Genomic DNA, 27,874 nt, shown 5'->3' with positions numbered 1-27,874 from the left:
TCAACAAAAATGTGACAAGAGTCACATTTATTAGCTCGACAGACAGTGAGCTCGATACATTCCACCACCCAACACTGCCCTTTGTTCCATAAACACTCACAGCATGTCGGCACCCTCATACAGCAGGAATTCTTCAAATTATCTCAAAAACTAAAAGTATGCACGTTCAAGCTGACGAACACAATGACTGTGTGACAAAAGTAGGAGCCAGAGTTCATGTGCACATTCTTATTGTCAATTCAGTTCATTTAAAATGACCCTGAGCAATAATCTGTGTAAACATTTCTACATTCGCTCCAAACTCAGAAAATGGAGAAAAAAAAAAGTCTGTGCCGCCTCTTCCACATGACGTCCTCACTCAATATGTACACAGGAGAAAATCTGTTTTATAGGCATGCTGGTGTTCTTGTTTACATACTTTTCGTTTCTGTGCATATACACGACACCAATAGTTCTCTGAAATCATTAAATATTTGAAGCATTGCTTTATGTTTTTAACTCTTTTTTGATAATGGAGTATGACGGAGACTGTAATAGAAATAGATTTCATATATATAGTTATATACTGTATTGAGGGAGTGCATTCAGGTTCTCCAGCAGTAGATATGTGGGGTGACAGCTTTTCTGCATACAGTGCGGGGCAATCGACGTGCTAAGGGAAAGACAGTGAGCAGCAGAGGTCATTCTGAGCTAAGCTCTGGATCAGTCTGCACCACTCGGCCCTCTTCTGGGTGATGTAGGCTGGGGTGATCATTTGCACAGGAAGGCGTGGCGAGCCCTCCACCCGGGCCTTCTCGCACAAGGCCTCGGCAATACAGATAACATACATGCCACAGTCATAGCTGTTCTGCTGGGATGGGCAAGGCTCCTCGACAAACAGCGCTTTCCTCCCTGCGCCCAGGAAAGGCTCCAACTTGCTGGCGATGCGCCGTGCGTGAAGTGAATTGCTGCCATTTTGAGAGTCATAGTGGGCAAAGTGGTTGGAGTTGTGATGATAAAGCAAGAGGCTCCAGTGGGACCCTCCAGCGGTCTGGTTGGAGTTGTCGTTCACGGCTAGGAAGACCCAGCGACGAGAAGCAAGATCCAGTGGCTCCAGAAACAATGCCAACTCATCAGGGCAGGAAGCACATTTGATGAACTGTGTGACCTCTGGGCTGATAAAGATGACGGCTTCCCCCAGGACTCTAAAGCGCTCAGCAGCAAAGTACTCAAAGGCAAAACCAATGACTTGGTCATTAAGCCAGTAAGGTCCTTCCAGTAGAGAGACATCAGAGCGCCGCAACAGGCTGTCATGATAGCTGAGCACTACAGGATCCATCCTCCAGAGCAGTCAGAGTGTGTCAGTCTGAAAATACACAGAAATGCTTTAATGCTTAGGGCTCGGCTAATTCATTCATCAGAAATTTACTGCTTGTGTTTTCTTTAATATGAGAACTGCTTTTCTTTGTCTCGTACTGCTCTTTTCTACAATAGGTTCAATCAGCACATACCACCTTAAGGATGCTGTGATCTCACAGGCAATATTATTTAGCAGCTGTTGATCTCAGCAGAGCAGTAATTTCACAGAATAAATTCAATTCCGTTTTATTTATACAGCACCAAATCACAACTACTGCACCTTAAGGAGCCTTATATTGTAAGTTAAAGACCCTACAATTATAGAGAGAAAACCCCAAAAATCAGACAACCACCCTTTGAGCAAGCACTGGGCGACAGGGGGAAGGAAAAACTCAATTTTAACAGGAAGAAAGCTCCAGCAGAAACAGGTTCAGGGAGGGGGAGCAATCTGACGAATTTAAAGGCGTCATTTGGGTTTCTTAGAGAATGCAAAAGGCTTCATTCACTTCATTCTGATGCCAGTTGGCCAGAACAGCCTGGCACCTGTTTCAAACATGAAGCTTTTTTTCACAGATCTCATCCTGAACTAGTGATTCAAACGCAGTCACAGTCTGTGTTCATTTAAGCAACTCGCACAAACTGTTAAACTTCACTGAAGCTAACGCAGGCTGCCTGTTTCTGGGATCCTTGTTGACTTTCGCTACTTTGCTTTATTACTCACTCAGACACATTAACTTGAGCCGTTTCAGCGCACTGGCCGATCAGGTTATTTTCAGAGATGTTACAGTAGCGCTTTGCTGGGCCGGGAATCCACTGCGGAGCATCACATTACTGCAATGCGTTTACTTCAGCAGGCAGCTCTCCGCTCAAGCGAGCCTGCGTTTTTAGCTTGAGCTCGCTAACCGACAGTTTTTAGCGTCACTCGTAGCCAAAAAACTGAGTTAAACAGCAGCCTGAGCATGCGCCACATTAACCGTGGGCTGCCAAACTGAAATACACAGTGTCCGTTAAGTGTCCTACCTGTAAATGACACATTCAAATTAAAAGTACCACGAAAACACGAGCGGTGATGCCCCTCATTGCAATGACTATCGTAAACAGCGGCGTGAAGACCGTAACATTTTGCGACAGTGGGGGGTGGACATAAGCTTGCTTGTGATTGGCTCCTTGCATTCGGGTATGGGTGCGCGAGCGTTACTGAAAAACTGACATTCTGTGTCGTTACATGCAAGCACCGGAGAAGTGACTTTCTTTACATTTTACAGCGAATAAAGCGAGATAAAACTACGTATTTTAAAATCAAGTGAATTTCCGTTATTTTAGGTTGTTTTTTTTTAAACTCTAACATGACCCCCAAAGTTTATAATCCATTATCGGAATCCGAGAGGTGCAGTGTGGTCACTGTTGCCCTGTGTTTTTCAGGGTACTTCCGGTTGCTTCGCTCCGCCCCTCCCCCTCCGTGTTTTCTCCCCTCCCATCAGCGGCGTGAACGCGCACCGCTGAGCCGCACTGATTAGCAAGACCGAGAGGAGTTTTCAGCGACCGAGCAGCGAAGAACTGCCGTTTAATTGGATTCAAACTGCGAACATGCTCGGATAAAAAAGAAAAAGAAAAAAATGCGTAGGTTTTCAACACGGACTTGACTTTCGAGGACTTTGCTAAGAGGCAAGTGAGTCGAGTGAGAAGAAAGCAAATTAATTCAGTGGGAATGCAGGGAATTAAATAGAGACTTGGTGATTTTTTGCGTGGCTACAAGTGTGTGTAGCTCCACGGTCAAGCCTGACAAGAGACGGGAAAACTCGAGTGCCACTTTAAATTGACTTTACAGCTCACGTCTGGAGGTAAGAGTGATGTTTAGTGGTAGTTATACACTGTGGTGCGTTGGGCTGCCCCGCTGTGGGACGATAGGCGTCTGGCTGGAAGCTGCCAGTGAACCTATGATTCAGTTGTAGTCCGTAAGAAACTTCTTATGACCTGCACTCATTTGCAGCATTGTTTTCAGTTGGCAGACTTAAGTTGTGTGTGTGTGTGTGTGTGTGTGTGTGTGTGTGTGTGTTTTGGGGTGCTCAGTCGGTGCTTTTGTTCAGTGAGGAGTCTCTGTCAGAGCTGATGTGAGCCTGTAAAAAGTTCTGGCTGCTCCTCACTGAGATGTCATTTCACACTACAGAGAGTGCTTACTGCACAGCTACAGCTGGCTGAAGGACAGTTTATAAGAATAACAACCACATGTAACATAATAAAAGCAGGCTGGATTTACTTTATTCTTTCATTTTATTTGTGATAGTGCACAATACAAATTACAAAGGGCTCATTTTTATCTCTAAACTATTGACAGGGGTCGTTTTTTTATCCATTACAGGCTCAAACAAGGTTTGCAAAAAGCATAGGGGAACACCAATGCATGCGAAGATTGAGACAGCAAAAATAAGGATATACGTACATGAAACCGCACACAATATGTCACTGCGACATAAATCAGGTATTATGTATTCACGGTCCTGCAGAAATGGGAGCTATTACTGCGGCAGGGTGGGGTAAGTGGTTACATGTATTATTTAGTGGAGGTCAGACAGAGCAGCTTATAATGCACTGAAGGCAATATGCACTGCAAAGCAGCTGTAATTGTACAGGGAGGTCTAATGGGGTGAAGAAGCTGCTGAATCATGGGCATTGTGTCTCTCTGTGTGTGTGCGTGTGTTTGTGGATGGAGAGCTGACTTTAGACAGATTTTACAAGGGATCGCCTGGTTGTGTATCTTGAGTGCACTTGAGTGGGTTTGATCGATTTTATAGTATAGTTACTATAGTTTACCTTAAGAGACTATAGCCTAATTTTTATGTAAGTTATTGGTGAGTTGATCTGCGGTGCTTACTGACTACATTAAGTCATTTTTATACCTTTTTTATGAATGGACAAATGTCACCAGAAGATCATCAATTTGTGCAAAAGTCCATAGACCGTCAGCATGCTCCTAACGGACTTTTATTTCTATCATCATTTTAAAATATACATTTTGGTGCTAGATGATTATTGTTTAAAAAAAGGAAGGAAGGAAGGTAAATGACTTAAATTCATGTTGCAGTGGGTGAGGTGCCCCTGAGAGCCTGTCCCGCCCTCAGATCACCACAGGTGATGAGGGTAAAGTGGGCCTGTCCTGCAGGAATGTGAGGTCTGAGAAGACACAGCTGCTGCAGCACGAGAGGAAGCCCAGGCTGAGACTCCAGCAACTGGTCCCTGTTGACATCTGACACCCCACAGACCCCTCTGTCTGCTATTTCTAAAGGACCGGCCTCAGTTTTGTATCACATCGGTGTGCAGTGAATGGTCTCGCAGACGCCACCTGAAAGATTGAAGCTGTGATTTAGCAGCTTAGGGCTCAGATTTGAGCTCTTCAGAGGAACTAACCACTGCTGTTGTTGAAGGCAGTCTGTGGTTTACTAGGAATACTTTAAAGAAATGTTTTTAAGTTTTTGAAGGTTCGAGTTACGAAATCGCAAACCTTCATATGCAAGTAGTGCTGCTCCATGCTAAGTTTTAGCTGTTCTTTTGATCGCTACAGTCTGGGACTTAGTCAGTGCTGACTGTCATTCTCCAATAAGAAGAGCCAGTGTGTGGCCTGCCTTTGGCCCTCCTCCTTGTGTCTAACTTAAACTCAGTGCCTTTGAAATTGAAACTTTGGAAAATGAAACTGAACAGTTTTAGCCTCTCAGAGGATTTTCCAGTTCACAGTAGTTGCGCATCTCAAAGAGTGATGGCAGAAGCTGCACAGGAAGGGAAGTGACTGTTTTTTATGTATAATTTAAAGCTTTTTTTGGCAAATTAAATATTTTGAAAAAAATAATACAGGAGCTCATTATTTGGCTTTCAAAATGTCATTGGGGTCTGCGTAACACTAAGATCGAATCTTTACTTACCCTTGCCCTTTTCGTTTGAAAGAGCTCCTCGTAACACGTTTTACTTTTGCCATGCACAGATCTTAATAACCAGCAACAACAAAGTTGCTTCTGTTAAACACCCACAGACTGTAACTGTGATGTGCTTAAAACAATGAGTTACCACTAGCTCATAGATGCTGTTTCTGCTGTTTTGTTCTCTTGAGACTAGAACTAACAACCCCTTTGTCTTGTGACTACTTCTTTGCTCATCCACCAGAGCTCCTGTGATCTCCCATGAGCACCGTTCCTCTAAACTCTAGCATAACCTCCCAGTTATCATCCCCTGAGGTGTTATCTGCTGGACTGAATTACCTGCTGCTATCAGTCACATGCTGCAGGCTTAAAACTTCGGCATGTCCTGAAAAGTGGCGTGGCTGCGTTTTGAGATTGTGTGGCGCAAGTGATTGGCATGCACATGAAGTCATTAAAGAGGAACCTGCTTGTGTTGCACTGAACAAAGCTCTCCTTTCTTTAGTACGCTATTATATGAGGGTGGCTTTGGCCTCACAGGCTCAGCTTCCCCACGTTTTGCATTTCCCCTCATTAATTCGCCGGTGCTAACAGTAGTTGGAGTGAGATGGAGAGAGAAGAAAGTGCATTGTGTTGCTCTTTGCAATTTTGTTTATGTGAAAAAAGCCTAACTTGTTCTTTAATTAATCCTTTACAATGGGGAAACGGAGTGAACAAACAGCACTGGTCTTGCTGGAAGCTCACTTTGTATCCTTTTAAATTAAATTAAATCCTCTGTGTCTTTGTTTTGGACAGAGAAGAAAGTGTTCAAAACCTTTGTGGTTTCTTTTTTTTTTTAATTAAATGAATAGGTATGTGAATAGGGATTCTCACTTGCATCCTAATTTATTATTTGAATTTTTAAGGCTTAGACAGATTGTGGAAATTGTAATTAGAGCACAAAAACCAAAACCAAAACACAGAGTTTAAGCCCCATAGAAACACTAATTTCAGAATTCTATTTTTGTCAAAGTACAGCAGTATATCTGCAAAACCTGTGCATGATGACAGAAGACTATAAGCAGGAAACTAAAGTTGTGGATTTGTGGGTGTGTGTTGTGACACAGCTGTGACAATAGCTCCTGGCCCCCTGCAGCCTCATGGTACGGACTGGACAGAGCCCGTGGTTAATCCCCAGGCATGTGCTGTTGTGTAATGTTATACAATTCTGTCCACCTACAGAGTGGTCCTACCTCGAAACCACTTAAAACTTTGAACTGACTGAGTTTATCATTTTCTTAAAGCCTTGAATATTGTTATAGCAGAAGGAGACAACATTACAATAGATTTGGATATTTAACCAGCGCCAAATATAATATTAAAACTTTAAAGAAATATGATTTTTGAATTGTTATTGCTGGTTTGCTGGACAGTCCAGAGGACAGGAAGAAATGAAGTTTAAAGTTCTGTCTTTGCACTACACTGCCGTTGTTATCTGTGAGAAATCCTGGCAGTTTACAGTAGTCTGTTCACTGTCAGAATGAGGCAGAAGGGGAGGAAGAGCGGAGATAGCCGTGGGTAACAGACAGCAAACAGGCTACGATAAGGTGGATTTCGAATGCAGTCCGAGACATGCTCACTAATGGCTGGCATTCTTCTGCTGTCTAATCTTTACTGTAGCTATCAGCGCAGTAAATGAGAAGATGATGTAGGCTACTGTAAGATTATGCTTAAGTGTATCTGTTAGCTATGAAACTGTGCTCTTAAGTGTTGCCTCTTGTTTCACACTTGCTGGCACAAAGCGATTGTTGTAATTCTGAAATCTTTGATTATTTTTACATGACAGCTGTAACCAAAAACTCAGATTTATGAAAAAAAGGTGGTGGGGGGGCACATGCACAGGTAAAAGATGTGCTTGTCATGCGTTGCTTTGTTGCTGCTAATGGACATCCTAGGTACCGGTTGTCTATTTACGACCCTGTCATATGTCAGTCAGCTGTATCATAAAAATAACTAGTTGCGCTTGAGTTGCTCCGTTTGAAGTTCAGAAACTTGAAAAGCGTCCTCTTTGCGTCACCCATTGTTGCTTCAAATCATTGAACAGCTTTCTGTGGTCCCTGGTCACCACATATCTGCTAGTTACTTCCTGTGTGGACACCCCTTAAGAGCCTATAATAAATGGCAATGTATTTGATGGTAATACCTAGCCAAAGATGTTCCACGCTCTGTCCCACTGACTAGCTGCAGGGGCCTGAACCTGATCTGAGTGATGGAAATTACAGTATGGTACTTACCCATGTCCCCAGCTTGACACCTGCCCAGTTTGAAATGGCTCAGATGCGTGGATGGAGTAAACAGACATACAATGATTCCTTTATTTGTTAGTGATTATAATCGGATCACTGGGCAGTTTTGGTGGCGTGGTTGTTAGCACTGTTGCTTCACAACAAGAATGTCCTGGGTTTGAAGGAAGGCTTTCTGTGTGACGTTTGCATGTTCTCTCTGGGTACTCCGATTTCCTCCCACAGTTCAAAGACATGTAGGGTAGTGGGTTTAGGTGAATTGGTGATTCTAAATTAATTATAGGTTAATAGGTGTGGATGTGAATTCAAATGAATGTCTGACTCTCTGTTGGCACTGTGACAGGCTCGCAACCTGTCCACAGTGTACCTAGTCTCTTACCCTAGGCAGCTAGGATATGCTCCAGGCCCCTCTGTGACCCTGAATTGGGTAAGCAGTTTCATATGCTGTAAAATACAGTTCCAGTCAGTATAAACAAGTATAATAAACTGTATGGATAACAACTTGCTACATTCATGTATCTCTTGTTTACATAAGAAAGTTTTTTGTATATTTTGAGTAAGTTTGAGGGGCTGTGTGTCTATAAGAAAATAAAAAGCAGTGTTTTGTGATGATTAAAGTACTCCTGTCCTGACGTTTCAGTCTCAACAAGCAGAGTTTATATAATCTTAGAGATCATGTATGATTAAAGAATGAGATACTTCTGCTGAATCTCCTCGGTGTTCGGTTTAATGTTCCTGCTTGTTTACTTTGGCGCCCACCTGCATTCGTGCTTATTAGCCACTGATGCGTTTCATCACACACATTCACTGCGCTGGCTTAGTGGTGTGGTCGAACGACTCCAGTTGGACGCCCTAGAGACGATTACAGGGTCCTTATTGTCTCCACAAAGCACAAGTCCTCCACTCTGCCTGAAAGAGCCCACTTAACAGTGAAGCTGTTTGAGTGGAGCAAATACCTTTGCTCTCCTGAGCAGGTGAGCTACGAAAGTACTCTCTAAACGCCAGCTGTCCTAGTTTTGGATGGAGAGTTCAAGTCAGAATGAGCTCACAAATTGTTTCATGTTTTTATTTTTGGTGGTAGTTTGGCTTTTGCAGACTTTCATCAGAAGAATCAAAGGGTAACAGCCTCTTTGTAGACTCATCCTTTTGCACCAGTTTTTTGATCACAGGGGATGAACTCTACAGACAATATGAAGATATATCCAAGTTTGTTTTCTCAGTAGACCAATATAAACAGAGAATATATTGCTTTTCACCGTAGGGGCTCGGTACTTGTCCCTTCTTGTCTACAAACTCATGTGTCTCGTGCTTTACTGTGCTCGTGCACATTTACAAAAGTGCAGTAAATAAAACAAGACCATGCATGTTTATGCATATTTCAGGTCTGTCAGGGGGTATTTGAAGAAATGAAAGAAAGAAAGAAAACTGTGAAATAAATGTCCAGCATTTCCAAAAAGTCATTTTAATAGCGTGAACACACAGTTTTAGTAATGAATAACACTGGAAGAGTAATCTGCTTGGTTTCTCTTAACACTTTGCGTGTGCAGTTAACCCTGAGGTCGTAACACTATACGTAGCCTCTCTAGAGAGTATCACCGACATCTTCCGTCATCCCCTTGAAGCCTGCAACCAAACTTGCATTATCATCACGCTGCAAGTTCTGGCTCTCTCTCTGGTGGCTGCAGCCCTTACTGCAGCACCGGGCTCAGATTTCAAAAAAGCCTGTGGTCTGTTCAAGGCAGAAAGACAGGAGCCATCCCCCATCCTCAGAGAAGACAGTGAGAGCCTCTGTAACACCGCCCTGTAATTACAGGTCATGTTTTTTCCTAATACGCTAAACAGATGTGCTTAGAATGATGCTTAACATTCAGACCCAGAGTTGGACTTAATGACCTGTCATTACTATCAGCTGGTGAAGGCGTATACTGTTTCCATTGCATAAATGATTTTGGAAATTGCTTTTTCACTTTGTCCGTGACAAAATGTTTGTAACTTTAATGGATCTCAGGGTGAAAAAAATCACAGAACTAAAAAACTTGACTTCATTTAGACAAAGGTGCAACATGTACCATTTAAAAAAAAAAAAAAAAAAAAACTATTAAAGCCTGAAGGGTATGAAGACTGGCTTGTTTATTTAAGTTGTTGTGATTAGTTTGACATACTTGCTTACATGTTTTTCCATGTGAGGTTTCAGATTGTCCAGATCTGGTGCGCTGCTTTGTCGCATTTTCCTTTGATTGCTGATGCCCACTTATGTATTTCATGATTCATTTTGATGTCTTTGAAATAGCTCTCAGTGTAGGTGTTGAATGGCCTCAAGGAAAAGTCTCCTGTCTTTATCATTATGCAACGCCTCACAAAGGAGTAGTTTGGCTCTAGACTTGATCTAATTGACCATGAAGATGACACATTCATTGGTATGACTTAATATCAAAAACTAAATATTTGTATCTTTTTATTTGTATGCTCGACTGGATCACAGGTATCCAAAATAGGAAGCACCGTTGACTTGCGATGAGCTTGTGGGCATTTTGGCACCGTGCTTCTGAGCAGCTACAGTCATTATTGCTCATCTCCACTCAGCTGTGAAAGACGAGATGAGTCCTGTTGGCATCTCTTCCTCAGAGTGTGTGTTTGTGTTTGCAGACAAGATCCCAGTCCCTGTGACACTGTTATCCATTGTATTTATATATACTGTGCCTATTTAGTACATGTTTTGTGCCTACCATCTGGTTGGCCTTTACAACAGAATCACGTGCTTTACATGGTTCTTCAGGAAACATGCTAGTGTCCTAACTGCTTCTCAGCACTGTCTTCCCTGAGGCCAGGGGCAGCTGAATGGGTCTGTTTGGACTTTCTGAGGGGGAAATGGAGTGTGGATAATCTGGGTCAGTGATGCCTCCTAGACCCACACCATCTTGCTGCTCTTCTGCTTCCTTCCTCTATATCCCGTCCTCTGTCTCTGCTGTTTGGCTCCAGCACATTTTGTCCAGTTTATTAGTTATTATTGAACTTTTTAGAGACCAGTAGATATGTGAAGATAACAGATTAGATTTGACTGGTGATTCTATTTAATAGGGATGGTGGAAATATCAACATGTTACATTGTTACACCAAATACAAATATTTTATTAAGTAATTAAAAATACTTGGGGATACTAAAAACAAGAGTGCTCATCTCATGCACCTCCTTCCTGAGATAATATTAGCCAAACAAACTTACAATTCAACCCCCCCAAAAAAACATCCATCACTGGAAACATTTAGTTTGACAAACCTACCTCCTAATTCAGAGCTAGCTAACGGTTCAGTCTCATGAGTAAAGCTAGGGAAGCAATGTCGTTACTAGGGCTGGGCCATATCATACTGTTCACGGTAATACCGGTATAATGTTGGGCAACGATAAGAAAATACCGCGATAGAATATGGGTAAAACGCGCATGCGTAGTGCCTATGTTTTCATACGCACATGGCGGAAAAAGCATGGCGGCGACGGAGAATGAGAAGGGCGAAAGCGGATCGTTGAATGAAACGGATGAACCAGAATTGGTTTTTAAAAATGCTGCAACTTCAGTGGTGTGGAACTGGTTTAGCTTTCGTCAGATACATGACAAAGCACTATTTTTGGTAGAGCATGCTAGCGGGCCGTTGTTATTACCGTGTTTTTTAGAAAATACGGCACACTTAAAATCAATCCTTTGATTTTTCAGAAAATCGACGTGTGCCTTATGTATGAATTCTGGTTGTGTTTACTGACCTCGAAACGATTGTATGTGGTACACGGCGCTCGAAAATCTGTCAAATGTTTTAGTACGACTTTGCTAAGCTATGAAGCCGCACCGCTTGATGGATTGTCGGAGCATTACGGCTACCGTGGTCAGGAGCCTCGCGGAGTGATACGTACTGTGCTTCAACATAATATTACCGTATTGTGTGTGTATAACCTCTTTTTAAGTTTTGTGGATATTATACATGGTTATGCTGAGGATATGTCGGCCAATTTCCACTGAAAATGCCTTTAACTTTAATGCACATAAAAAACAGCTGCTTGTTTAAGTGAAAATACATTGATGGTTTGTTTGGGTTTTTTTGCACTAATAAAGTTGTGGAGTTGTAAAGTATTTTGTCTAGTGTCAATTATATCGTCAGTTATTTCGTTATCGCAAATTTTCAAATGTATATCGTGATAAATATTTTTGGTCATATCGCCCTGCTCTAGTCGTTACATCTACAAAAACTCTGTGGCTGCCTTTTGATTGGCTGCAACGTGTGGTGACTAAATTGTTACAGTACTTGGCATATTGCAAATTGTTAAAAATCCTGGTACATTAATTAATTTTAAGGTTTTCTCTTTATTCAATTGGATAGGAATGTCAAAACTACTCAAATAAATGCCTTAGGGTGTTACCAAGATGGGCTACAAGATGGAACGGCTTTCTTCCAGAAGGACTTATTTTTCTTTTCATGTTCATTTCAAGTGAAACTTGGCATGTGCATGTGTTTCCATGCATGTCATACAGTTGTTTCACTTCAGGCATTCATTGTTATGCTGTAGCTTTCTGAGTTCATAAATTTCTACCAATCATAATGGCGTAAAAAGAGAGAAAAAAGTGATCATATGAGCATTTTTGTAGTATGATTTCCAAGAAACTGTTAGACCGAAAACCCAAACAGCTGTTGATGATGTACCTTCCACCGGCTGGCGTGTTTTATTGTAGGGTGGTGTACTTTTCCTTTGTCGCTGGCCAAATCTAAACTGCGGGGTGATATTGATATTTCCAGAGCTAGAATGGAGTCTGAAAGCAAAAACATTTTTCCACCCTCTAAAACAATAAAATATAAACGTGAGGTCAGACCAAGAACACGGCCTTGTTTTAGACTCAACATTTTGGCCCAAGGCAAAGTAGTCTCTGCAAACAGATTTCTTCATCTACAGATCCATAATGTGTCTATAAAGCCTGAAATAGTGAGTAGGTAGAAAGTTCCTCAGTAAAACAAAAGCAGGAATGTTTAAAAGTGTACATCTGCAAATTTCTGTAGAAAATCTCTGCAATTTTGTCATGTGCCGAGTCATTTTTTGTGAAATCCCCTTTAGCTTCCTTGAAAAACACCTTCAGAGTGCTGGATACTGATAACACTAATAAAACATTACTCACATTTATTTACTTTTATGACTATGACTAACGCTGATCTGGTCTGTTTATCACCAGGCAGAACATATCTGTATACTGCTGTGCTTTTTAGCTTCTGTTCTTTGTTAAGAAACAATCAAAAGCACATGAATGGATAATAGACATGCTCTTATCCTTAGCAGATTTAGGCCAATGTGAGCAGGAGGCAGAGAAAAGCTTACTTACACCTGCATAACCCAGAGTGAAGGACCATTTAAAAAGGAACAGTTACTAAATGATAACTAATGAGTCCATGCCATCATGTCGTCTACTGTGGACGACATCCATTGAGTGCATGGACAAGTTTCCAAGCAGGTGTTTCACTATCGGCTAACATGGCCAGCTCACCTACTGCATCTGAACTCTAGAAACAGGAGCATGAGCATGAAGCTTGAACAGATTATTTCATGAATCCTTTTGTTTTTTTACTGAATCTTTCTGTATGGGTTTCTAAGGAATGTGCTTATGTGAGGAATTACACTCATATGATCTAATAAAGAACATTAGTGGGAAAAAAATAATGATGTCCTGCTGATTGCAGAGTTCACACCCTGATCACACCGGCCCCGACTGTGTGGTGGGCTGCAGCTGTCAAAAATATCCCAACTGGTTGTGTTGCATTGTGCAAAACCCTCTCCTTTATTGGTGTTCTCTTTTTCTGTGCTAAAACTTGCTTTGTCTCCCTTTCCCCCCTCGCTCCTGGTTTGAAGTGAATGCAAACAGGGTTGAATTGGAATATAACAAATCTGTATATGAGCTGTGACTTCATTGTTTGTCCTCAATGTGAAATCTTGAACTACTTTTCTTCAAAACTCCTTTTGTTCCAACTTGTGTTGCAGTGAGTTTCCTGCTCATAAAGTAACTGAAAGATCAATATGAAATTAGAAGCAAAGCTGAAATGGAACTTTATTAACAATGGCGTGATGGTATTGTTGTGTCGAAACCCCTTGTGCGGCACTTCCTGTCACGCAAAGCTGCTCTCGTTGTCCGGGGAGTGGACACAGGAAGTGGAATTCTCTGTGGCGACAACAGAGGAGTGGTGCTGTTTACTCCCACTTTTTCTAGTGTGCTTTCATAGAAGCCCCCAGTGGCTTTTTTTTTTTTTTTAAATATCGAGTCTCCAGAACAGCCTGCAGTTGAACAGGTCACTTGGTCTGACTGATTTTGAGGAAAATCATCCAAAAAGGTAAATCAAAAACGTGACATGGTCATTACTTGTTGCCACTAACACAAGAGATTTAATAGTAATGTAAAAGTACCTATAACCTTTTGTAAGAGAGTCCATGTTCCTGTTTCTTTCAGCCTGTTTTACGAGGGTCCATTAAAATAAATCCACTCGTCATTTACAAGCTTTTGACTTAACCTGGCACTTTGGATTTGTTGGTTTTTCTTTGAACCTGAAGTCACATTGAAACTTGAAGGAAAGCGGGATGGATTAGGATTCGCTGCAGCACACTATTTGCTGCAGCTTACAATAATTAAAATGTAGTGTGCTAAAATGGTGACGAGTGAAAAGTTACAGGTGCAGAATGTGCAGAGACCATAGATATCCGAGCACACAGTAGCATACAATGTTTTGTTTTTTTAATAATGTTGTCCTTGAGACTCCCGCTCTGCTCTGAATTAATTTCCTTCCTCTGGTTTCTCCCTCCACTCTCTCCTTCAGGGAACAACAAGAATAGGTCCTGCATAGCAAAGTGAGGCTCTTAATTTAGCAAACGCTCATGGCGTTTCCTCCAGTGACATATTTTCGTGGCAGTCGTGTCACCTGTTGGCGCTCAGCTGAAGTTAATGTGAAGGGAGTTGGTCGTCAGTGGTTGTTAATTATGGCATGGACAGCGAGTCCAGCCTGGACTTGTTTAAGCACATTTTTGATGACATTGACTTGAGTGTTTTTGTAAGACACAAGTTTTTAAGTGTTAGGAATTGGTGTGATGTAAAATCAGCTGGCGATGCATGCAGTTTGTCCAATCAGCCAACCCTTTGAATGGTAACCTGTTCCACTTGTCTGTCACCTTTGTTGTCTAAATATAATCATCTGTAGACTAAGAAGATATTCTTGAGTTGTCATTCATTACAGTAAAGTTAATAATAAAATAAGTTGATAATAAAAGTACATTTCAATATTAGCAATCACAGAGTCAGTAGATTTTGCATTTGGTGGGTGAATATCACAAGGCTGCTGAACGTTTGGAACAAAATAGTTATAATAAATAAAAGCAAGCTCCTAGTCTTCATCTAACTGGCCATTTAGCCCTAATGTTATAGTCATGTTACAGAAAAGAGTGGTTGGAAACTACGGCACCACCAGAATAATAGCAGCTTTAGTTGCAATAGTTGCTTTGAAGACCGGGACTGGCTTTGTGACCACTGGCAGTCACTTGGCATTTTAATAGCAACCTTGGTGTGTCAGCACGACGATATAACAGCAGGACGAGAGTCTGCTATCAGTTTGGTTAAATGGGTCAAGATGGCAATTCAAAATTAAATCAAATTGTCAAAAATCATAAATCTGTTGCAAATTTGTTGTCGTCTACATGCGCAGAAATTCACATTAAATAACTATATCCATAAATATAAAACAGAAATTCCTTCACAAACAGTCATGAAATGAGTGATTGTTTTTTGTTTTTTTCCCCCCTTACTGTGATTGAGCCATAACCAAGCAGTATTTTAGTATACTACAGTTTGTTTTAAATGTGATTTCTCTGTTTCTGTTAAGCTAAGCCAGCTAAGCTAATTTTTATTTGGGTGGGTAAAAAAAAAACAAACCTGCTTAGCTTATGAATGACAAAAAAAATCAATCTGTGTACATCCTACATTTCCAGTGTAAGTGGAAAGGAAATGCTGCATCCATACTTACTTGAGTGATCTCAGTATACCACCGCCATGATTCAAAGGTTATGGCTGTTGATTAAGAAAACTGCATCCGACACTGTAAAACCCAGTAGCAGTATCTGCTACAGACTGGTTTGCAAATCAGATGTCCTGAAATCTTTTTGTATTTGTATACGGTGTGAGGCATGCTCTTACCTTTCTGAAAGGTTTATTCTGTGCTGCCTACACTCACAGTGAACTTTGTACCTGGATTAACAAGATTAAGAAGCAGTTCAGTGGAAATCATTCATTTTTTGTTCAGCATTAATGTGAAACTAGAATGTAGCTTCTCCTGTTTCAGGACAGTGCTATTAGTAAGCTCTCAGTTGTAGAAATTAAATAATAAACTATCAGGTTAATTGTGAAACTGTACCAATAAATAAATGCCACCACAGTGTTGTCTTTCCAAGTTGGGTGTTAGCATTGCCTTTTCATTTCTCACTCTTCTCCCTTTATTGTGCTCTCACTCTCACTTTCCCACAGCTAAGATTTCAGGAAGCCAACATCCTCTTCTCCGCGTGTCTCTCGCCGCCTGTTCCTGTATCTCCTTAATTCTCTGAGTTCAGTTTCTCGTTCTGTGAATCTATGCCTTTCAATCCTTTTATCCTCCTATTCTAACTGAATATTTGGCCGAAGCTCATGTTCCACACCCGAGCCACCGCTTCCTGGTCATTAGCAGTTGCCGAAACGGAGAGCACAACAAGTTAGTTAAAGGTATGCAAGGGCCTGAAACCATACTGCTGTCAGTGCATAAGAAGCTAAAATTACAGCCTTCTGGTCCTATGCATCTGCCAACCAGTTAGGTTGCAGATTCCCTGGACAGCTTGAACTTTGACCTTTTTTGAAGTGCAGTCACGTTATCTTATTAGAAATTAGCCTTTTCTTATAATAATGTTATGCATTTTGTAATTAGACCTCACTCTGAGAATCCATCAGCTATTCTGCTCACTGTTCTGGCATTTCTGCTGTTTTCAACCAACCTAGTCATTGTTTGCGTACATACATGATATGAAAAATAACTGTTTCGTTAGATTATAGCCAATGGGTTTGAGATTGCATTTCAGTAAGTGGAAGCAGGTAACTTGGTATTCATATGGATCATGTTCAGATACTGCAGTTTTCTGAGTGCTTTCTGATAATGACATGAGCCAATGTCATTGTCCCATCTCTTTAAAATCATCCGAAGGTCGAATCCAGCTTCTGGACCAGTGAGCACATTTGGGCTTGAAGGAATTATTTGCATATATCATCTGCAAACACAACAAAACCACAAAACCAAAATGTTACAGACGCTGACTCCAGTGTTTGACACTATTTGGGTAAATGGAAAACAAGAAATCCAGGATGCAAACATGCCATTTACCAGTGAGTTAAATACAGGGAGAGGTTACAGTAGGCTGATGTGCCATATCCTCATGTTACAGTCAATTTACCACACAGTCTAGGAAAACTTGACCTCTGTCAACCATTCACTTCTGGCCAGCTGCTTTGGTATGGCTCCAAAATGGTTTGTACACTTTCCAAAGGAAATGCTGTACGTACGCGTAGTCTTCAACTAAAGAAGGAAAAGAAATGCATAAACATTTCCACAATCATCCAGTAGCTTTATCTTCCTGTCATTTGTTAAGGTTACATTCAGCAAATTAGATCTGAAAAACCATGATTAAACAGTGATGGAAGGGATCTGCTCAGACCATGAAGCTGCACGCTGAGATTAATCTAATTATTCTAGAGTCTTTGTGACATAGAGGGATATATTGCAGGGTTGGCTGGTAAGCTACTGTTCATGAGCTGACCACTAACATGCTAAGCTGGCATCACTTAGTCACAACACTTCCTAAAGCTTCTTTTTTCCTGTTTACTGTAATGGTTACTCCCCCTTTCCACATCAGTTGAATTAAACTTTTTAATGAAGGGGGCGGGGCTTACACTAGTTGAGCTAACAATCATGTAATCAATTCCCCCATATAATTTTCTGTTGCTAAATATTGTGTGCCCAGCAGTCCTCACATTTAAGAAAATTTACCAAAAATAGTTTTTCAGGTCAATCACCCATTGAGCATTGATCCAGTAGACTGCTCTTTTCTGTTGTTAGCCTTAGAGTCTGAACAGCTTGGAGAATTGTAGCTATCTGCTTAAGAAGGTCAAGGCTGCGCTTGCTAAGCTACACTGTTGCCTCTGGGCTGAAGGTGAACTATGTCTCTAAGACACTGAAGAGTCAGAGTGGTGCTGCACATTTGGGTGCAAGGAATGGTCACTTGTAATTACAGGTTTGTTGAACATGTCGGAGCAAGCGTGGCATGTCTGCTTCATTCAGCTGACCTTACTGTTCCTGCAGACTTTAGCTGAAGCTGCTGAAGTATTGTGTTTTCACTGTAGAGGGTGGCTCCAAAAGGCTGTTAAGATCTTGGTCAACCACTTGTAGTGGTTCTTTCTGAGATGACTGCGTTGAGCTTTTGAGTTGCTGTTTCTGTTTGCACATATGCTGCATCATAGCCAGGCGAACGGTGACTCTCGTGCTGCTTGTTTCATGCCAGTGAATGATAGAAACATACATACACGTCAGTGATCTTCTTGTAGTTGCGTGATCTGTGTTAATTATATTCAAATACATGTATTAAAGTCTGCAATGTTTTTTCTTAATGTCACCACTATTGTCTCTTCATCACTTAAAATTTGGAATGTAAATTCTGAACTGATCCAAATCAAAATAATGAAAATAAAACAACATTTGGCCTGTTTAGTGCCACTATGAATGATTTTGCAGTTGAACTTTAATCAGTGTTATGCATTTGCCTTATTTTGCCAACTCTGACATTTATTAGCCCAGCATGACAGCTTGGAGAATTAAATAGAATACTACTACTTATTTTAATATTTGTTCAGTCAGCTGTGATTGGACTGTATGTGATCTGCCATTTTATCGCTCATTCACAAACACTCGCACACGAATGGGAGCACCAACCCTGTGATTAGTGGACGACCTGCTCTACCACCTGAGCCAAAGCTGCCTGGTTTCAAGTTTAAACAAATAAGCCACTGTAGGAGCTGAGCAGATACTGTGGGTTTTTTCTTCTCAGGTTGTTTTGACTCAGTATGTTGCACTTGAATTTTCTGCATTCCTAGAGCCGGATGCTAAGACTGTAGAGATTATCTGACTGTTCACAATGTGGTTCTCAGTCCAACTGTTTTTCTACCTGCACTATTTAGCAATTCCAATAATGTTTAGAGAGCTGTAAAGGACTAAATAGAGTTTATAACTGACCATTTGACAGCAGACTTATGGGAAATCTGACTGCTAAACTACCCACATTGTAAACAAGCAAACCTTCCAAATCTTGGCTTGATTTAAACATTCAGAAATTATTAATATAGTCATTCAGCACTTGCTCTGTGTGTCTTCTTTCCTTTTAGGATATGTTAAATTTCCTTAAAGCCAATACAGAAGGCTTTATCTTCTTTTCTTCAGTTGTTAATTTTCACTAGCTCATGCTAATCTGTTTTTACAGTTATTTTTATGAGTCGCCGATAACCATGTTTTATGTGGCTTCCCTTCCACCTGTAACAATGAGGGGCCCCGGGCGTATTGTTGAAGGTTGTATAGGTCTGTTTAAAAACGGGGAAATAATTTTATATTTGGTGCTTGTGGTGCGGCATAACATAGTCTGGCTCCCAGGATCTTACCTCTGTCTCATCTTTGCAATCTCATAATTGGCACGTTCTGCATGTGTGTTACAAGTAGTCATCAATAAACGTGCATTCCCATGTAAGCATGCCCTATTACACTCTGCTTACATAAAAAAGGTATTTAAAATGGCAAACTGCCAATTCTAAGAAACTATGACATTATCTTTTAATGGATAAAATATTAACAAAACCAGCGAGGTAAAGTACTTGTTAGTTTCTTGAACTTGCGCTAATGAAAGTCTTGTTTTCTTATTAATGTTATGATTGTAGCATTCAAATAACTCTTCCATATTATGTCAGCACTTAGTTTAACAAAAACGTTTTGTGACTACCATACGGACGTGCGGTTTTCTTTTGAAAGCTATAAAAATGATGCTCAAACCTTTTCTTGTTTGCAGAGCATTTTGAGTAAAATAAATGTTGAACTTCACATGAATGTTAAGAAGGCGTACCCTGCATTTAGTGTGGCTGTCATAACTCTGGTAATGCCAGAGATCTGAGTCGTGGCTTAAAGAAACAGCTGACAAACGCATTTGTATGACTGATGCAAACAGTAATAAACTAACACTGTAATCCTGCGAGATGTGGACAGTAAGCATAGCAGCTAAAGTTGGCTTTGTGAAGCTGTCAAATCTACAAATTAACACTTTAAAAACTGCAAACCAAATGGGAGGGTTCACAGTCCAGTGCCAACTCACACACCCTAGTGCAACACATACAAATTCCCAGTTAGTATATGTGTGATATTGAGGCTCTGTAACAGTATGAACCCTGAATACACAAGCTAGGCACTGATGACATACACCTACTAAACTTTTCAGAAAGATGACTTCACGTTGTAAAAAGCTGACCAAACTAGATCCTTCATTCCTATGCAACAATGTCAGCTATTGTATAGTAAGAGTCACGTGGTTGAACCTCAGAGGCAACCTCAGACTAGGCTTCTCTCAATGTTCAGATTACAGAAAGAAATGCATAGAGTGTAATTTTCTTCAAATATCAGTATCTGCCAAAAAGATCTAAGTTTACATCTACCTGGGAGACTCAAATGATATTTCCAGACCTATAAAAACAACAGATTTGTTGGTGGTAACAAACAGGGCCTCACCCAGATGTTTTGAGGAAACTGTCTTTAAGAGGATGTGTTAAAGAATGAAAATGCTTCATTTATTCTGCCAAAGAAAGAGGGGACTTTCTGGATGGAACAAGAAAATGAAACAAACAGTTTCTGCTTTTTGATCATGTTCGAGTCTGTGTTTACCTACTGATCCAAGAGCAGATAAGTCCCAGCACTGCTCTTAACTTTAATAGATACTACCAGTGTTCAGCGAAGTTTAACAAAAGATTGAAGCGGGAATCCTGGGATTGAAGTTGTTTGATATATTAGGTGAGATTGGTTCTTTCCTGACATGTAAAAAAATAAAAAATAAAAATCTTGAGCTGATTCCAGATTAAATTACTTGACAACAAGCCTTTATCCATGACTACCCAGGTGATGTAACAGGTCTGTTTCTAGTTCAATTGCTTGAGGAGCCGAATAGGCCACTGCAGGTTTCATCCAGCTGTGCACCATCTGCTTTGTCACTTCCTTAAGGGCACAAACCTCAGTCTTATCTAAAATCAGACCTTTTTTAAGTTGGTGTGCAGACGCACAGGCATGGCACTCAGGTGAAACGATATCATACCAGAAATATTTCCTTTCTTACATTTTTGATTGTTTGAGCACAATGTGAATCATGCGATCAGTGAAGGGTGTGAATGTCCATTGGTGCTAGATGTGTATGTTGGAACAAAATATTTCGTTTAGTTAATTATTTTAACTCTCTTAAAAAAACAACAACATATTGTCACTGAAATGCCAGATTTGCCTGGTTTGCAGCCCTGATAATTATTAGCCTTTAATGTGTTTGATCATCAATGAAATGACTTTGTCATATCGCTTCAGTGACTGAAGATGGTGGAAGATGTCCTGTGATTAGTAAGGTTTTCCCAGAGGAGATGTCCATTAGTTGAATGTCCTCATGTGATGATAAAGAGCGGGTTTTCCAGCATGGCCCTGCACTGTGCAGCACTGCCACAACCCTAAATCCCCCCATCCCCTATCCTTTAAGCAGCGAGCTGACCATCTGTTCGAGACGCCCTAACCCAGTGATCAGAACACACGCTGATACACACAGACGCAGTCGAGTCACACAAACAGGAAAACATTGCAGTCAATTAATTCCAGTTTATGGATTCAGTAGTGAGCGGTAAGACTGAGTGACTTATATACGATTGAAAGAAGTAATGCATATATATAATTCTGTGTGCGCCTGTATGTGAAACATGACACATGTTTGTATCGAAGTTGCTGAAGTGACACATAGAGAGTTGGATATGGGGCAACAGGAAATGACCAGGGATGGGTGCAGCATTGTATCATTTCCCTGCTGGAGTCCTTTGTACTCGTCTCTGTGCACCTACTATATGTGTCCCTGTTCCATTTCCTGTTTTCCAGGGTTTTTTTTTGCTGCGGTCATGGTGCTCATGTAATAGTTGGTGAGGAAATTGATCCAATTTATTTTCAGGCATTGTAATATTAAAGATAAATTTCAAACTAAAATGATTCCTCTAAGGAAAACAAGGTATTTTATGACGGATATCTCATAATACATATTTATATTAATTCACATATGGTCAAACACAAGTCAATGTTTGCGCGATAAAATACTGAAAAATAAATGTCTGGGTGCTATTGACAGGTTCAGAATCAGAATGTCTTTATTGTCATTGTCACAGGTACAACAAAATTAAAAGTGGTCTCCGATCAGTGCATCAGCCATAAAAATATAAATAAAAACAAGAGTGGCGTTCAGACATGTTATTGCGGTTGGGTAAAAGTTGTGTTTGAGTCTGTTTGTCCTTACACTGAATTGCTCTGTACAGTCTGCCCGAGGGCAACAGTTCAGACAGGGAGTGGCCAGGGTGTGAGGTATCTTTTATAATTTTCTGAGGTTTTTTTAAGACGGTATTATGTAGATCTTCCAGCGTGGGGAGAGGGCAGCCAGTGGTCCTTTGGGAGGTGTTAATGACCTCTTGGAGTGACAATTCTGTAAGTTTAATGTCTTAAAACTTCCTAAAAACAGCTGCAGGAAAAAAAATTGTGTTTTTTTGGGGGGGGGGTGGGGGGGGGGTGGATTTAGGCCATTTTTAATCTCCACACAGGTTGTACTTGGAAGCATCGTGTTTTTGGGGTTTGTATTGTTATGAATCATGAGCACCTAAAGGGAATTTCTGTACAGTTTTGAATCTGACAGGAATGAGCTGATTCATTTGATAATTCAAATTAAGATCCATGTATGTTTTTTGTTTTTGAGAATTCATGTGCTAATCCTGACATAAATGGTCAACTGGTGGCATTTTATTGTGAAAATGTGATAATTGTTCTGTTTCTAAGTAACAAAGAACCTTCTCTGACCTTTATTCAGCAACGTAATTCATAAGGCAAAAAAGAGATTGTGACCACTGTAACAGTTAAATCAACTTTGATTCTTTCCAAGTCTTTATATTATGAGTCTGGACACATTCAGTTTACTGTCAAGCGACATGCATATTCCTGGGATGTCGAATTTTAGATGATATTAAATAACATTCTATATGTAAACTGCTTTTATGAATTAATGTGTGTGGGTGTGGGTGTGGATGTGTGTGGGTGTGATGACACACAAGACTGTAATGTTGCCAAGTTAGATGAGGCTTCAGATGTGGTTGGTAGACACGCATACCCAAAAAAATCTGTCTCCCTTGTTCTTAATTAATTTTTTTAAATTTCAGTCTTATATGGCACAAATGATCATATTTGCCAAGTAATTATGAGGTTTGTTTACTGTAAGTCTGAACATGAACAAAAATCTACAGTTTGCCTCCAGCGCTCTGTTTTGTTTTTTTTTAAAAAGCAGACATTACATCCTATCACTGTATTTTGCAATGCTTGATTGTACCTGAACACAGTGTAGTGCATATGAACTCTTATCATTTGTTTCAAAATGTGATGTGGGCTGCTGTATTCTTTAATTTTATAGTACACGGATGTTTGACCTTTCAAGAGCAACTTTAGGTTCATTGATTCTATCAGGTGTGGTCTTTGCTTAGCAGCTTGGTCATTAATTCCAGCTCTTTTCCTGTCCTCGTCTCTCTGTGGCCTCTGCTCGCCCCGTGATGCCCCTCTGCTGTGTATTAAAGCGGGAACTTGTGAATGGCGTGATTGTGCATAGAGTAAAGAGGATGGCAGCTGCTGGCAAGAGCTTATGTGTGTGTGCTCGGCAGTGTGGGTGTGTGCTAATGGTAATCCTGTAGATCCTCATGGCCTCTCCTTTCTATGAGTATACATGTCAGGATCCAGGAAAATAATTTGGCCCACTGGCAGATTACATAACAGCACATGGTCTTTGTGTCATAATCTGCCAGATTTTGTAATCGGGCAGATTGCAGAGAACTGCGCTGAAATGCCTGGCCTTAACTCACTAGATTTTCGAAGGTTCATTTCAGTTTTAGCCCAGAGACGTTCTCAAAGCTTCCAGGAGTTTAAAAAAATAAATTTGTACTTGTTGATGTTAGATTAAGTCTGCTATGATGAGTTGAACAGAAGTTTATTTTTTCATTTTTTCATTTCTTTTGTCATGATAAATAAATAAGTCTGGCTGTTGATTTAGAAGAAAAAATGGCTGATCAAGCTATCAAGTTGTTATTTTTTTTTAATTAACCTTTTGTTCTTTCTTTTGCAGTGGTAATGTCTTGAATTGGTGGATCCTCCTACGCAGTTAAGAACATGCCAGTGCCGGGCTGCTGCTAATGGGAGCTCCTGATCCACCATGAGTGCTCGTGATGGCGTTGGTGGCATGGGCACCCTGGGTCGTCGGCCGCGCTTCGAGAACTCGGAGTTAACCGTGCGCATCTACCCAGGGGCCCTGGCAGAAGGCACAATCTACTGCCCAATCAGCGCCCGCAAGACCACCACAGCCGCTGAAGCCATTGAACGTGTCATTGAACGGCTCAAGTTGGACCGCTCCAAGTTTTATGTTCTGGCTGAGGTGAAAGAATTTGGAGGTGAAGAATGGATTCTGAACCCCAACGACTGTCCCGTGCAGAGGATGATGCTCTGGCCCCGTATCGCACTAGAGCACCGGCCGCTGTCAGGTGGCGAGGATTACCGCTTCCTGCTAAGGGAGAAGAATCTGGATGGCTCGATTCACTATGGCGGCAGCCTTCAGATGTGGCTGCAGGTCACAGAGGAGCGCAGGCGCCTGATGGAGCGTGGACTGCTGCCACAGCCTGAATCTCAGGGTGACCACGCAGATCTGTGCTGCCTGCCAGAGCTCAACGAGCGCACGCTGCTGGACAACCTGCGCTCGCGCTTCCGCCAGGAAAAGATCTACACTTACGTTGGAAGCATCCTCATCGTCATTAACCCCTTCAAATTCCTGCCCATCTATAACCCCAAGTATGTGAAGATGTATGATAATCATACACTGGGAGATTTGGAGCCACATATTTACGCCGTGGCGGATGTGGCTTACCATGCCATGCTGCAGAGACAGAGGAATCAATGCATTGTTATATCTGGGGAGAGCGGCTCTGGGAAGACGCAAAGCACAAACTTCCTCATTCATCATCTGACTGCTCTCAGTCAGAAGGGTTTTGCTAGTGGAGTGGAGCAGATCATCTTGGGGGCGGGGCCAGTATTGGAGGTAAGCAAAATATACAGTCACTGGGTTTCAGTCATGCAATGTATACATAAGAGGAACAGGAATGCTGTCACCCATTTGTTTAAGTTCTGTTTAAAGCCTCGAGTTTAGCATGTTTGTCGGACACCATTTTTGTTTTTTTGAAACCAAACGTCACATATAAGGGGTGGAACTAATTGAGAAACCTTCATTGTTTTTCAGTTGCAAGCTAGCCACACCCTAAAGCATACTGTGCTTTATTGTCCATTTTACTCTGTGGGACTCCTATATGGGAGTTAGGGCTGTGTGATATGACCAAAATCTCATATCCCGATATAAGACATCTATCATCCCGATAACGATATAAATCACAAAAATTTAACATTTTCTGTAAATTCTGTGAATCTCGGGCAGCTCGACTTGCATGAAGTGTTTTCAGCTGGGCGCTGTGTACCTGGAGTTCAGACTTTTAACCGATGCATGAAGCTATACATTTTTAGACATAAGTTGTAACGGCCGCCGTTTTCTTTGTATTTATTACATGGCGTGCTCTAGAAAGCCTGTTCTAACGTTTGAATCTAAGGTTTGTTTTTTTAGCACCTAACGCCTCTTTTTTTGTTTCTCATCCTTAAACACTCTGCATACTCTTTCACGATTTAGTTTATTTTGAAAAGTCTCAACAGGCTCTTGAGCTTTATTGTGAAAGGTTAATATGCAAAACAAACAAGCGGACGGCGGAGCCACGCCATTGTTTCACTGTCGTGGTTGCTAACGACAACGCATAAAAACAGTCGCTTGTCCGTCCGTAGTGTGGTCATATTAAATATAAGAGAAAGACAGAACTTTAACAAATTAATATAGCCACTACAATGACCATCAAAACGATGAAAAAAATATTGCAGTAACCAGTTTATTTTGCGACACCACGAAATAAACGATAGCGTAATATGAAACGATAGATGTTTTTATATCGTCATCTGATATATATCGTTATATCGAACAGCCCTAATTGGAATTTTGTTATAATGAACAGAAGTTTGATGTCAGTAATACTTAAAACCTGCATTTGCGACCACACTCTCCTAAGGAAAGTGTTTAACTGAGATCATAAATCAGTCGAGCATTGGGACTGTATTCTCATGTACATCTGGCACAATTTTTTGATTATGTCATAAAACTATTTTTTTTAAAAAAAGCTTCTATAACACTGCAGTTGAAGTGTGTTATTAAATACCTGTTTTGCATACAGACCTCAGCTCTCCTGATCATATCTCTGTTAGCTTTGCAATTTAAATTGATTCTCCGAGATTCTCTTGTCCTTGAACTGACGACTAAAAACGTAACTTTTACTCACCTAAAAACTTGATGGCTCTGGTTAATAGAGCAGCCTGGTTGACTTTGACTTTAGCTGAAACTGGGAGAAGAACGTCTGTAGGTAATATTTAATGGTTACCATGTCCAATTTTTTTAAATTCTGTTGGCCTGTTGATTTTTGCCCATATACTCAAAATGGCTGGAAGTGAATGTGAGTTTCTTTGTGGTTTTTAACATCAGTTACACAACACTGGTTAGCCACAACTGTTTCTGTTTGGCCTGCAGTTGTGTCTGCCCTCATACAGAGGTTTATTGCACGTTTAGTCCAGCTGTGTGGGGATTATATTAGTGCACAGAGGAGCTCTATCTGCAAACAGTCAGTAGCCTATCAGTGCTACAGTTGTAGTTTTTGATTTTTCTTTCTTTCTTTCTTTTGACCAGCACACTGGATTTATTGTTTCAAGGTAGAAGCCCAGCCAAAGGTTAAGAAGGACACAATTATGTCACTTAAGATATAGAAAGGCATTGTACTCTTTTTCTTCTTGAGGGATACGCCACTGGTATGCAATGCATACCATTCAGTAGTCTTTGACAAGTTCACAACTGCACATAGTTTTCATATCTCTCAACATTATCTAAATTCCTAAAAAGTTGTATAACACCCTTCATCTGTATGCACGTTTCTAGTCTGTAGTCTGTAGTTGTATTTAATGAGAGGTTGTATTACTCATTGTCACATTACCTGATCATCTGCTGTTTACACTCACAATGTTCAGAGCATTGTTTCCTAACATGTTTTAGTATTTCCTCATCGCAGTATAACCAGCTTGACTGTATGACCTTGTTAAATTGTCTGTCAAGCAACTTGAATTAAAATATTATGATAGGGCATAATAGATTATGACCCCTCTTTATACAGTGCTTAACAAATACATTAGGTCATGTATCATAAAAACAAGAAAATGCTTATATTTTTAGAAATTTAGAAGGAAGTCAGAAATTGATGAAGCATAATATTGATGTTTCTGTTAATAACTGTAGATTGACAAGTTAATCAAAAGATATTTATTCGCTTTGCTTTTTTTTAAAGCTTGTTTTGTAAAAAGGTAAATTTGAAAATCATGAAAAACAATAGCAATTAAATTTTAGCATTAAAAATATGAGGCCCGTGGGACTTTTTCAGATTCTTGATGCCGTGTTCAGTGCCGTCTTTTAAAAAAAATTCAATTTTGGTGACCCTTACATACAGGTGATGTACCCCGAACGTGACACATGAAACAAATGTAAGTGGAGAATGAATAAAAAAATCAAAATTGAGGTTTATAATAATTTATAATCGCACACATCGGGTACATGTATAGATACAATGGATCATTATAGCAAGATAATTTTGATTAAAGTCCTTGCGCATGCTGTTAGATGAACCATTACATAAACATAAAAAAATCGTTTTGTAATTAGCATTACTCTTAATCTAAGCCTGCTGTGGCATAAACCTTACTTTGGGTGGTGGTCGAATAAATTTGTTAAACATTGTGCGTATTTTTAAAGTCTCTCCCCACATGGTAATTTGTTTCCGTCACTATCAACGCTAAGTC

The 27,874-nt window shown here is 40.6% G+C and overlaps 2 protein-coding genes across 13 annotated transcripts in view; one reads left to right on the top strand and one right to left on the bottom strand.

Moving 5' to 3' along the window:
- On the bottom strand, positions 1 to 2,431 carry senp8 (SUMO peptidase family member, NEDD8 specific). Of its 2 annotated transcripts, none has more exons than XM_063483132.1 (2): positions 2,359 to 2,431; positions 1 to 1,345 (listed from the first exon to the last, which is right to left on the bottom strand). In XM_063483132.1, the coding sequence occupies exon 2, from the start codon at positions 1,316 to 1,318 to the stop codon at positions 653 to 655; it is 666 nt and encodes a 221-aa protein (XP_063339202.1). In that variant the 5' UTR covers positions 1,319 to 1,345; positions 2,359 to 2,431; the 3' UTR covers positions 1 to 652. The 2 variants fall into 2 exon arrangements, with proteins under 2 accessions (XP_063339202.1, XP_063339264.1); XM_063483194.1 differs by lacking the exon at positions 2,359 to 2,431 and adding an exon at positions 2,060 to 2,352.
- A 425-nt stretch (positions 2,432 to 2,856) lies between these two features.
- The window catches only part of myo9aa (myosin IXAa), a 98,458-nt gene continuing 73,440 nt past the window's right edge, over positions 2,857 to 27,874 (top strand). For all 11 annotated transcript variants that reach the window (XM_063472080.1, XM_063472107.1, XM_063472097.1 and 8 more), the window contains exons 1-2: positions 2,857 to 3,179; positions 24,024 to 24,986. In XM_063472080.1, the coding sequence (XP_063328150.1) occupies positions 24,111 to 24,986 (876 nt within the window). In that variant the 5' untranslated portion in view covers positions 2,857 to 3,179; positions 24,024 to 24,110. The remainder of the gene's footprint in view (positions 3,180 to 24,023; positions 24,987 to 27,874) is intronic.

This window comes from Pelmatolapia mariae, linkage group LG1, assembly GCF_036321145.2.
Source record: "Pelmatolapia mariae isolate MD_Pm_ZW linkage group LG1, Pm_UMD_F_2, whole genome shotgun sequence".
NCBI lineage: Eukaryota > Metazoa > Chordata > Actinopteri > Cichliformes > Cichlidae > Pelmatolapia > Pelmatolapia mariae.
This window is presented reverse-complemented; position numbering and strand designations above follow the sequence as displayed.